The sequence below is a fragment of the Epinephelus moara genome, chromosome 4 (genome assembly GCF_006386435.1).
Source record: "Epinephelus moara isolate mb chromosome 4, YSFRI_EMoa_1.0, whole genome shotgun sequence".
Taxonomy (NCBI): Eukaryota; Metazoa; Chordata; class Actinopteri; order Perciformes; family Serranidae; genus Epinephelus; species Epinephelus moara.
Window position 1 is genome coordinate 26893148 of NC_065509.1, and position 13473 is coordinate 26906620.

General features: G+C 41.6%; 1 protein-coding gene across 2 annotated transcripts in view; it reads right to left on the reverse strand.

The window, feature by feature from the left end:
* mrpl11 (mitochondrial ribosomal protein L11) overlaps positions 1 to 13473 on the reverse strand; it is a 60758-nt gene that overhangs the window by 32979 nt on the left and 14306 nt on the right. For both annotated transcript variants that reach the window (XM_050042886.1, XM_050042885.1), the window contains exon 2: positions 11123 to 11301. In XM_050042886.1, coding sequence (XP_049898843.1) covers positions 11123 to 11245 — 123 coding nt within the window. In that variant the 5' untranslated portion in view covers positions 11246 to 11301. The remainder of the gene's footprint in view (positions 1 to 11122; positions 11302 to 13473) is intronic.

The following is a 13473-nucleotide window of genomic DNA, read 5'->3' on the forward strand; positions in this document are numbered from 1 at the left end:
ATTTCTGATTAATATTGCAGCCCTACCAGCGGCTAAACAACCATACCCTGTTTAGATAAAGAGTAAGATCTTTTTTATCAACCAGAAACGGCCCCGAAATCACCATGACCAAACCCACCAGACACAATTTACATAAACAGCCATTTTAGCTTGCATAAATTCAACATATTTTCACATCTAACTGGGAGAATTAAGGGTTTATTTCAACCAAACCAGAGTGAGTGATTATTGGAACAGTGGAAAGACAAACCAAGATGTTTTCTTTCAGCTCTAAATGAAGTTTGTTTTAGATGATAAAATTACTGTTTATTTAAATGGAGTCTGGTGGGTTTGACAGCAGTGATTTCAGGGCTATTTTTGGTAAAACAACTGTTTAACAAAAAGTCTATTTCTGCAGAAATCCTTCCAATAATCTTGCCAGACACTTGCAGTAACAATCTGAGCCTGTCAGTGCCAAAAACAAGCACTTCAGTGGGCGTAAATTGACAGTGGTAACATGGCCCCGCTGCTCTCGCTCAATATTGGACCAACTTTTTAAAAAATCTGCTCCCATTAGTCATTTAGACACAAAAACATGGGAAAATAGCCTTAAACACTGTACTTTTAAATCTATTTGATGTGCACAGCATTTATTCAGCATGGTAGCAAATGCTTTGTTTTCTTCCTCAGAGACAAAGGATGTGACGTTTTGTGGGCATTCCCATAAATATTAGATGTATTTATACCTTTCCAATCATCGGGTCACATTCTGCAGTCACAGAAAATTGCATGTTTGATGTTTGCCTCAAACTGGAACTGGTGAAGTGAATGAACGCTCCCCCCCTCAACATATTCAAGCGTGCTCTTTGCTTCATCGTGCGGCACGCTGACAAAAGGCCGTCATTTATCACAATTATGCCAGCGGCCCCATCAGCTTGGATCCTCTCGCAGTAATCCTTGAATGTGCTGTCGTGTTGTCTGCCTTTAATGTTGAAAGAGAGATGGGGTGTGCCTGTCAAGAGTTGTAGTAAGTGTGTGTGATGTTTTCAGAGTGAACTGGCTCTTTTCCTCACAGTGGCTGTGAATGCGCCCGTCGCCCTCTCCTCTGAGCTTAAATGGTCCTATTAATTGAAATTGAGGCTATTTGTCAAAATGCAAGCGCTCATTCTCAGTGCTTTATGCTTGATTTACAGGCTATATTAACAGGATGTATTAAGACTAATGTACACACTCAGGCACAGAGAGGAATTAATTCAAAGTTTCAGTGGGGAATTTCACTCCAGTTCAGAGAGACTGTTAAGGAAAAACCACAGAGGGATAACCAGAGTAGTAGACAGCATCCAGCTCCTGTCTCCCCCCTTTCTTTCATCTCCTCCTGCCTCGCTCACTCTACATTTCAAACATACGCATTCTGGATGCACTCCCTGTTGGGCAACTTCTCATATTTCTATTATACTAAAAGCAGCGACTGCATAGGCAGCAGCCCCGGCAAATGACTACCTCCTAGAATTTGTTACACCTGTTAAGCTCTAGATACAATGCTCAGCATTTTCCCTCAGCTCCTGCCGACTCCCATAACCTGCACCTGAAGAAAAGTGCATCAGCCGCTCTCCTATTTTCTTTCTTCTTTTTGCCACTCTCTTCGGTGCTCTCCATTCTTCCCCTCCATTCGCCTGTGCTAATTTCACTCCAGCCTGTAATTATTCTCCGGTACCAAAGCTGTCAGTTCCCCTTTTTTGTCTCCAGTTTCTTCTTTTATTTCTCTCGTTTGTTTAAATTTGCCCTGCAGCCGACAGGCAGCCTACCTCTCTGCACTTCCCCTGTCAAGGGTGGTTAGTCAGAGACGAAGAAAAAAACACAAGGAGGAGAGGCTGGCTAAGATTAAAGGGCCGGAGCCACTGCCTAAAGCTGAGCGGCTGCCGACTGCTATTTATTTACCGCTACACACAGCGTGAGCCTGATGGAGCACGGGGAGCCCAGAGAGACAAACGCACACAGCACGCCACCTCGACAACAATGACATCCCAAGCAGTCCAAAAGGAGGCACCTTTAGACAAACATATGGCTTTGTTTTGCTCCGCTGAGCACTTGGTTACAACCCATCTCACCTCATTACCCCAGACACAGCGACAGCTACAGTATGCCTACGAGCTCACACCCACCTTGTCTGGCAGAAAGAGCCACATTTAACAGACAGATGTCTAAATCATTCATCAGAGCACACACCATCAGCACCACGGCTTTCAGGGAGAACTTCAAAGTATATTCCACAGAAAGAAATGATGCAAAAGAGTCTGAGACTCTTGTGATATGCAATGCAATACTGGAGACCAACGCATACTAATACTGTTCTCAGGTGTTTGGGTGGCGTCAGGCTAAAACAGGAGATAAGTACTGGTCACTTTACCTAAAGCGCACATAGAATAAAAGGTTGAAACATTTAGTCACTTAACCAGTGAGCTGGTCGTCAGAAAATTAAACACGAACCAATGTGATTATGGATTAACTTTTAAAAGTTATTTGTCAAACCAAAATGCCAGTCTCTAGTTCCAGCTCCTTAAATGTAGGGGTTTGCTGCCTTCTTTACACTGGTCTGACTAAACTGAATCCCATTGTCACGGACCAAATCAGTAGCATTTAGCAGTGGAGCTCTATTTACCACTGACTGAGAGCGCCACTCTCACCTCTGCTGTGTTTAAAAGTCTATTAAAAGACAGCAAAAGCCACAGACACAGTCATCAGCTGATAAATCTGTCATTAATAATGGGCTGCTGAGCTGTTAACCTTATTTATAGCTTGTACAGGGTAGTTTTATACTGAACTGAATGTGACAGCTTCAACAGCAACAGACTGGACTTACAGGCTGTGTGAATGGTGATGCGTTCACTAATGAGACATTCCAGCACCCACACTACTGTTGTCACAATACTGGGATCTCTAGCTTCGATGCAATACATTTAGAATTATTGATATTGTATACTATTTTTGATACCACAGGGAAAAAACAGTGTATTGATACTGCCAAAAATCAATATAGAAACCGTTTCAAATGTTTATAATTGATATATATCGGCAAATTATCGACAAAGTTTTTGGACAACATTAATCCATACTACCATAGTATTTAGTATGCCAGAAATGAACTGTATGTCCAAATACATAGTATGTCAAATGCAGTATGCCAAAAAATACCAGGATGTCACATTTTGCAGTTTTCTAACCAGCATGCTTTTCTGGCTATTCTGACCCACAATCCTCTGTGCAGCAGGAGATACGTCACATCCACTGAGCTGCAGACAGATAACAGCTCACTGACACCTGACAGAGGCAGCAGTGACTATAATAAATCAACTGATCAATTAATAAAAAACAATCTAGACCGTATGCAGTTATAACTTAAAAGCTAAAACTACACACACTGCCAAGAAACAACAGCAAGAGCTCTCCTGGTTGACCTCCACTCTGGGGAGCTCAGTGAATGGCCATTTGTTGTATTTCCAAGGTAGCGTTTCAATTTGAAAACTATTTGTTTCTACTTGAAATTTTGCACTGAGGACTGCGACGAATATAACAACAACAGGGTCAAAGTTCAAGGATGTACCTATTGTGTGTATACTCCATTTAACAGTAGATACTTTTGAAGGTTAGCTGCAGTGCAGACTGAAAGTAAAATCAAGAAGTATGTGATTCAGAATGCAGCCCTACTGTTAAACACTCTGAAGGGAATTTGAACAAAGGTGTGACCACTTAGCTGAGGAGGAAAAGAGAACAGACTACATACATAAGTCAGTGAGCTTAACAAAATGAATTGAATTAGCAAAGTGATTTACAACTATTTTGTTAACTAATGGAGGTAATATTCAGATCTTTTACTTCAGTAAAAATAGTAATACCACAGACTAGAAATCAGGAACCAGAGAAACCAGTGATACTCAATTTATAGAGAACAGGATTGTGACGTTAGCGGTACAAAGCAACAAAAAGCATTGTGTGACTTCAGGACACGGCAGCTATGGTAGAAACCAAGTACTATTTGACGACACAGTTGAGTTTAAATTTTATCCAGATTAAAAACACGGTGGAATGTTGAACGTCTGCTGCATTATCGACTGCCATAACCATTTTCCACCTGACACATAAACATCTGCATTAATCAATGACCCAAACCGGACCGCAACTTGCAAACTGGAGCTGAAAGTTTCCTGTAATGACCATCGCTATTAACAACCTACTTGCTGTTGGTTATTTTGAATGTCATTTCCAGTAAATATTACAACATAAAATGTTTGTTTCTGTTTGAAGTACAAATATAGAAAGACAGCAAGCGCTCATCCATCTTTTAAGTGGTTACATCTAAAGTATGACCTCGAGCGCACAGCTGATAGGTACAGTGGTTTGTTTACATGACGTTCCAGAAGTGCATATTTAACAGATTCAGTATGGACGGTAAGGTACTTGCTATTAGGAAACCATGTTATGCCAACATATTTGCAGAAGGAAATATATTTCACTGGACTTTATGACCGGAGGGATTTGAGTATGTTGGCCTTCAACAAATTTCCTGCTCAAAAGCCAAATCACGGAAAGCCTGAGAGCAGCGGCACTGATGATAAACCGTTTGCTGCGTGAGAGAGATGGAGACAGAGACAAAAAGAGGGGAAGAAAAGGTCAAAGTTGGATTATTGCACGTCTTTGAAAGTTATAATAACTTATTCAGAACAGTGCTTTGTCAGTTTTATGATCTGCCCGCCCGAAACCTGAAATACTTCCTAACAAGCTGTCTGACCACACCACTGGTTCGTACGGACCGGTTGGTTTCCTTTAAATTTTGCAAAGTAGTGATACTTCCATTCCTTGTTTAGCCTCTCTCGTAGGGAATGTTGCATTTGATCTTTGACCGGTCCATTCGTGTTCTTTGTCTCTGTTGAAGAAGCCTGTTCTAAAGTATGGGTGCTACTACCCAGAATGCTATGGGTGTGACTTTGTTATCTATTCTCTATAGGGTGCAAGGGAGCCCACTGACTATTTTCTAATTCACAATGAAAATAAATTGATTCACACTTTTATTTGTGAATAAGGTGCCATTAAATGCATTTAAAAAGCATCAAAATAGAACTTAATTATCACAATGTGTCAGAGGAGATTCCCTGGATCTCCTCAAACTCTAGAAACTGGCCCCTGGCCCCATGACATTTTGCAAAAGTGGCCCCAGAAAAAGCAAGTTGAGCATCCCTGGTCTAAAGGATATATTGCTCAATCAAAAAATAATTTACTATGTCAATAATTGTTAGCTGGAGCCTTAAAGAAAATTATATTTGTCTTTATATTGCACCTATGTCGGAGCTGAATTCATGAAATTAAACAAAATAAAAGAACAGAATGTGGACGTCAGTGTTTCCCACTGAATTAGAATCTATATTTGGTGGTAACGACGTCAGGGAGGGCGTACACAGATCAGCAAACTTCCTACTTTTGCATGTGTGTGTGTCCCTTTGTGATCATTCTGTGTTCTTCTCTAAATTTGGAGTCTTTTGTCCATCTGTGAACACAGTGCATATGGAACTCTTGAGTTGTTTCCTGAGCAGCATTTTGTTAGGTCTAAGTCGCGGGTTGGAGAATTAATCAGTTTGTTTTCAGATCAGTCGGAGCTGGTCAGATCAAATCGACGGACTAGAGGAGCAGCTGCTGCAGAGGCGAATGAAAGCAAACATTCAGACGCAGTGCTGGACCGCAGGGTGCGTGGTTTCCACGTGAACATAACCAGTTTCATTTTAAATAAGTTGGAAAGGCGATGGACAACACTAAAACACTCTGCTGTTCTAAGAAATAGAGAATTCTCTACATGAATTAATGAACAGTTCAGTTTGACTTTGACTGCGCCTGGCATTCTGCAGCTCTGTCTGTGCCCAGAGTACGCTCTGTGCTCTGAGAGTGTGGAGCTCTGAATTACCAAACAGCGTTTATATTCCGACAGCGCTCCAAATTAACAGTGCGGCTCCAAAAATAGAATGTCAATACATGGCGGCCATTGCTGATATCATGGGGAGCTGCTACAAATAAATGAATGTGTCAGAAAGCCTGGAGGGTAAAAAGGGAAAAAAAGTACATAAAGGTAGTTTCAAACAACAGTAACAGAAACTAAATGTGGTGTTAAAGAAAACTGCAAAACTCTAAGTAGGAAAAATCCATAATATAACATGCTTCAGGCTGAAACAGAATATTTGGACAGAACTGTGAGAAACAATTGTTGAAAGGTGAAATGGACAAACAAACAGGCAGTAAAGATCACACTGCATACTTGTAGGAGTTGGTAAAGAAACCACTATTCTTGCTCTCGCCTGTTATCTCGAGCTGTCACATATTTCAGATTCTTCAAAATGATCAAATTCCAACCAGAGCATCTTTGGGAAAGGAAACTGTGTTTTTCAGGAGAAAAACACCCAAAAATACCACAAACACCCGCTGATGCTGACATATCAGCACTCGTGTCACCCTGACAGGTCTTATATGATGATATGATGTGAGAGACACGGAGGATTGTTGAAAAGTGTATGATTGCAATTGTTGGGAGTTTTTATGTATGCCTATTGGAAGCTGCCATTAGAGATAATCCGCTCTGTCAAGCAGTACAACTCTGCTATAATTTCTGCTATTTTGCACACAATCTTACAGACGTGCAGTGATTTTTTAATGCAAAATCAAGCCAAAAGGTTAAAAAAAAAAAGTGAAGTTTCAGTGGTATGTCTGAGCTTTGGAGTCAGGACGTGCTGCACGCTGAAAAACTGAATGACCTTTAGGGTTGGGAGTTGAGTGACAGTCAGAGCGCGTTTCTTAATTCTCAGCTCAGGAGGATCAGAGTGAACTCGGAGGTCTCCAGTGTAGCTGAGGGGAGGGAAGATTTAGCTGAGCCTTAAATGTGATCAGTAAAAATCTTAAAATCAATTATACATCTAACTGGTAAACAGAGCAGAGACGGTAAAATTGGGTTATTACGCTCTCTTCACTTGGCAGCGGTTAAAGCCCTGGCTGCTGTATTTTTCAGAAGGAATAAAAGATGGTGAAATGGGATGAGATTAAAGCATAGATCCTCCTCTTTATTACTGGATAAAAATGGATGTGTCCCAACTGTAGGAACCATTACTGTAACTGCTCGCTGTGTTATTCCTTCAAAAAAAGAGAAGCCACTGTCAAACATCAGCCCAAAGATTGTGACAACAGTGTGTGTCAGCAAGACTCTCCAGATCAAGATGTCTTTAACCGGTGTTGATACGTGTTAATATTTATTTTAAAAAATCACTGAATGGATTTTTTTGTCCACTTAGGAGCGGCTGAAACAAGCTGTAAACACACCTGCCACATTATCACCCTTTAAGTCGATAAAGCAAACCTGAAAGCAAAATGTTGCCAATTTACACACCAGGCAGTTACACAACAACATTATCATTCATTTGGAGTCACCTGATGAATTTAAACCCAGCATTCACTCTATTTAGATCTCCACCACCTCCTGAGAAAAATATCTGCCTTTTTAAGCAGCTAAATGCTCCACTATGCTCACCAGCTAGTCGCTAAATGTGTCTGTCTGTTTGGTGCTGAGCAGGTGGAGTACAGTTGGGGTTTTTTAGAGCTTATTTGCTGAAATGAGCTGCCTTTTGCCGCTGACAATGACACTATGACAGAGGTGGGAGTGAGCCAAAACAGTTGCATGCTGGAAAACCAAGACAATGAGTTTGAAGCTGCAGGGCTGGGTGACAGTTAATCCTGAGTTTTTCACATAGACTGTACAAATAATGGATGTAGCTACTGTGATGTCAACCATTGGTTTGTGGACTCCCATTTGATACGTCAGGTTCAGCATTTTGGCCGTGGCCATCTTGGTTTTTTGGAGCCAGAAGTGACTATATTTGAGTGAGAGGCTGGAGCTGTGGAGGAGCGAGGGGTGGAACTGAGTGAGAAGCCGGGGACAGCCTTGCACTCAAACTGGCCATGCCCTTAATTATGCGTAACTTTAAGCCTTAATAAAATGCAAACATATGAGATATATAAAAATCCACCTGCCATACAGTTGTTATGAAAGAGGGAATTAGCTATAGTGACCAAAACTGTTTTTCTGTACCAGGCTGCTGACATTTAACATGGGGGTCTATGGGGATTGACCGGCATCTGGAGCCAGCCTCAAGTGGCTGTTCAAAGAACTGCTGTTTTTGGCACTAAAGTGTTGGCTTCATTTTTCATCCCTGGAGGTTGCTACTTGGTTTTTCACCACGAGTGACATCTTTCACTATCCATGTAGTCCTGTGATCCAGTAAGTAGTGTAGTGCTATTTTTTTTTTATACCTCAGTGCACCAATGACCCATGTGCATGTGTGCAATGGCTCATTTCGGAGGATATATAACCACTGTTCCTACAGTGGCAAGTTTACAGAGTCAACTTAGAGTAAAATGATGTTTTGCTGCCTTTTCATCTTTCCTAGTTAACAGTCAGCAGTCACAGACTGGGGAAAAATAATTAAATTCTCTGTGCCGCCCAAAGGCTACTGGCAGCTACCAGCAACTTTTAAGTGGAATGGTTTCTTGCATGTCACTCAATGTTTGAGTTGAGCACATTACATGTCAATATAATAACTGACCATTTCATTTATTTTGGGCTCTCTTGCATGACATACATTTTAGAAAATGTATATGTATTTCAACTGGATTATGGGAACTGCTAATGTTCTATTTCCTTGCTTGGAGAAAAAAGGTGGCGGAGCGTTGTTACGCTGTGCTCTGGCAGCGCTGCACCCCTGGACCCACTGTAAAACTTATTATAGATATCTGGTGTCTTCATTTTTCTGATATGAAAAATTTCCGAACAGTGACAGCTTATGGAAATGGGTCACTTGGTTAGGGAAGGAAAAACTGGGTGTCATCTGCATAATGACACAGATATTTCATTTATGCAACATTTTGATGGAAAGAAGGACCAAGTTTAGAGGAGCAAAAGTTATCTGAAGACGTCTCTGGGCTCTGGGAAGCTGTGATGGATATTTTTCACTGATTTTCTGACCTGTTCTAAACAGAGGGCTTTTTAATTAATTTATCTATTGAGAAAATAATCAGCAAATTAATCATTAAGAAAATACTTGTTAACCGCAGCTGTGATATGTGCATATAAAAGGTGTAAATAATATCAAGTGGATGTGAAGAGCAACACAGAGAAAGTTAAAAACAGAAATTTGTTGAAAATTACCTAAAATGACTATGTGAAATTCAAAGTGTATGAGTTATCAGGACACAGTTCTCAACATGGAGGTGGCTGAGTCGGCGGCTAGCAGCTAACAGTGCTAACTCCATAAACAATGCTAAACAATGGCAACAGCTCTAAAAGAGCTAACAGTTTTGACCTGGGGAAACCAAAGGGTTGGCGCTAAGCTTCTTCTAGGACAACGTCCCACTATCAGCAGTAACCGCCTAGGGCTGTAACGGTATGAGATTTTCACGGTACGATAACCATCTCAGAAAATATCACAGTTTCATGGTATCTATCCAGTTGCTTATTTCAATATTCTAGACAAGCAAATGTACACAGTGTGATAATCATCGATTGTCACATTACCCTATACCTTAAAACCGGTGTACTGCTGCAAACCTATAACCGCCGTAAGAGCCCAGTGCAAAGCAGCAGAGATAAGCTAGTCACTGGGACACACATGCTCTAACATGCACACACTTCCGGACCGGCTCACAACAACAAACCACAGAGAAGGCTGGATTACAACACACACACAGAAGGAGCATGACTTTATTCTCTGCTCAAAACGCTTTAACTCCACTGATGATTTGCTGCTATATTAATGCTCTGAATGTCACACACTGAACAAAACCTTTAAACTACAGTAACTTCAAGCTCTAAATCTGAGTCCCAGTCTGACAGGTTCAGTTTGAACAAAACCACAAAGTAATGACGCTGTTACAGTCGACATCAGATAAGAGAAACACAATATTCTCACATCATTTAACTCCTTTCTGACATTTCAACATTTGCCTTTTCCTGACATCAATCACACGTAGCTCCTTTCTGCCAGTTTTGTTCACTTTTCCATTCTCCTCTCTCTGTGTCGTCATTAAGTCACCGAGATGGATTAACTGTGAGAATTGATCTGGTTTCCAAACGTGCAACAGCAATCAGGGCTGATGAGCACCGTCCATTAAAGAACCTAACTGGATCATTTGTATGTACAGAACGAGCCATAGGGTTGCTTTCACTCAATCTCGCAAAGGACAATCAAAGTTAAATAGCAGAATCACCATTAAAGCGGGAGCAGATTGTGCTTTTATGGTGTAAAATAAAATATAACTTGAACAAGTAGGATTTGAAACAATACACTTGTGTGATCAGAAACACAGATGAGGTTAATGAAGGAAGCCTCAGCATTGAACAGTCACAAAGGGATTATATTATTTGCGGGCGAAAAAATAATTCAGCCTCAGTTATTTTTATCCGCTTGCTCCGATCCATCTCTGTTCATTGCTCAACGCTTGAGGACTGCTGACTTATTTTATTATTGTACCAGCCAATACATAAATTCTTCTAGTAGGAATTGGCATCGCTGGTGAAAAAGTTGTTGTGGTGCATCCCTGAGCAATAAAAAAAACTAGACAACCTCAGCTGTCTCTGCGGAGCAATTGGAGCGGAGAGAAGTATACAAGAATTTAAGACAAAACCTTCACAGGTTCAATCCCATTTCATCGACTGGCTTGTAAAGAGTGAGGCTAATGTATATGGACAGCTGCTGTGGATGGAGGCATTAGTGTCTTTGGCCTGGAAACTGTGAGAAAATAGTTGCAGACTGAAGCAGAGTGTGGCACCTACCTGCACAATGGAGCTGTGCGACCAGAATAAGAATGGGAATATGAATAGGGCTATGAGAGGAGATGGAGGTGGTGGTGGGGATGTGCGGAGAGGTGACTGAGGAGAAGGAGGCAAGTATGTGATTGACAAAGTGAAAATAAGGAAGGATCAGGCTGTCTTGCCGTTAATGAGAGCTGTGTGCCGAAGGTCAGCTGATAAAATGAAGCCCTGCTCCTGCAATTAAGTTAACACTCCTGATTACTCAGAGCGAACAGATGGAACAAGAAGTGGAATCGTAAGTAATTTTACCTGTCCCAAGATGGGGCCTAGCGGGGGTCCAGGGGCCGCTTGTCCTGACCTCACTATAGCGCGGATTACATTGCTGGCATCCACTTGCTTCACAGCCTTGGCTGCTTTAGAGATCTTTGACATCCTGGTCTGTGTTGAAAGCCTTAAATCTGCCTCCAAGTCAACTGAGAATCCATCCACTGAGAACAGAGAAGAAAAACAAACAAATTAGCCTTTCAAGAATACACAACTGCAACAAATCATTTACACGCCGAGCTCATTAAAACATCATACAGTCAAATCGATACCGATACCCGCAGGCGAAACCTGCGCTTTTCCATTCTGCAGCGGGCCAGTAATTAAAAAAATCTTTGCCTTCGATCGGCTCAGCGAAAGCCACTTTCCTGGAGGTGTTTGCAGTGTGGATCAGCAGCCGAGTGCTCATGCTCGCCACGTTGAGGAGCCTGAGAACTGCCAGGATTTAAACTTCTCTCCCAAAATCATGTGGTGCATGCCAAAATGCCTCCATTGCTTCACCTCTGCTTCAGATATGTCACCACTAAACTCCCTGCCCTGTAGCAGAGCTCCCTCTGCATCAGCAGAGGTCAAAAGTAGAGGGCAGAGGAGGGATACGTAACAATATTAATACACGGAGGAGGGGTGGAAGTGACATATGAAAGCAAAGAGGGGTCAGCTTTCTCATCCCACCTTAAAATGCATTTGCCAAATTAGGAGTCAATTAGTGGAGTGGGGGGAATGGCCTGAACTCCTGGCCTTTCTCTGGGGAGGCAGAAACACATAAAAGCGAGCCTATAATCCTCTGTTGGAATAAAAGTGATAGTGACACAGCTGTTAAAAAAAAAAAAAAAAAAAAAAAAAAAAACAAGCAGAGAAAAAAAAGATCAATGACTGGAGCCAAGGGACAAATACAAGTTTTAAGGTTGAGCCTTGTGATTCAGGGGAACCCTGCATTCAATAAAAATAAGTACTTGAGGGGAGAGGAGAGGTCCAGCAATGATTCATTGTAGGCAACAGAGGGTATCCAATTAGATCAACAGAAGAGACAGTACCAAAAAGATATATGGGACCTCACGCTGCTTTAGAGCAACAAACGGGGAGAAACTGCTCCTAAGAAAAGTTGCGATTCTATCTAGGCTGCTGATTAGCCAGCAGCCGTTAAAGTGCAACCACCATGAGGCAATATTTAGGGCATTAAGGTGGCACGCATACTGCAGAAAGAGTCCCAAATAGAATCCATTTAGTCTGAATTCACTCAATAGCTGTCTTCGCAATGTAAGTCTCATACACTGCTACATTTCGGAGGTCAATTTCACGCTACTCGCCTAATGTGTTCAGGTACTTCATTGTAGAAAAATCGTGTTGCAGCTCAGATCAATTTTGGAGCCAGTTAGAAAATACAGACACCAGTGTGCATTAAATCTGAAGTGAGAAAACTCACTTCTGTTATCAAACAATGACAGAGAGACTCATGAATCCTTAACTGCCAAGCTGCAGAAAAATAACTAAAACAGCAGTTTGAGGGGGGTTACAAAAAATATCATCCAATAAAATGACATACTGTATGTCCAGGGAGACGAGGCTTAGCCAGAGTTTTGTGACTGCGAGAGAAAAAACAATTAGGACCAGCATCAAATGTTGGGTTTAATTCCAATTTGGGGCAAAGGGAATAACGGTTCTGCGAGTGGGGAAATGACAACGTCATGCTTTAATGCACCGCAACTCCAATCTCTGTTGGAGTATGAATAATAAAACCGCAGTTCCCTCGCAAAATGAAATCACTCATCACAAGGCCAGGCAGTGAACGCTGAAGAAGAATTGACCTACATAAGGCAACACAAGTGCACTGACAGTACGATTCACGCAGCTGAATTTACATTAGATTCAAGGAATAAAGGAGCATTAACTGTGCAGCGGCAGGAAACATGGTTCAAGGCAGTACAATAAGCCTCAATCAGAGCCGGGTTAACGTTTTGCTGTGAATAATCAAATCAAAGCCGCAGTAATTTGAAAGGAACAGACACAATTTTGAGCTGCTCTTTAGGCTGAATATTACATTCCTACGGCAATTACTGGCAACAGTGTCGTCGATAACACGGAGTACACAGAAAGAAGCAATTTGTTTGGGCCGTGTAGAGTTGCGGCGTAAAAGCACTTTGTTAAAACACGCTTGATAAATGACATGCCACAGAGCCAGCTTTTAAATTAACATCTAATAAAGGAGGGTGAGGTGAGCGATAACAGAGCAAAAAAAACCCCGCCACCATTCCCCAAATTCTCCAAACTGTTGTGGCACCCAGCAATGTCACTCCCACTCCTGTCATTTCAAGTTTAATGTATTTCTTGTCCTTGCG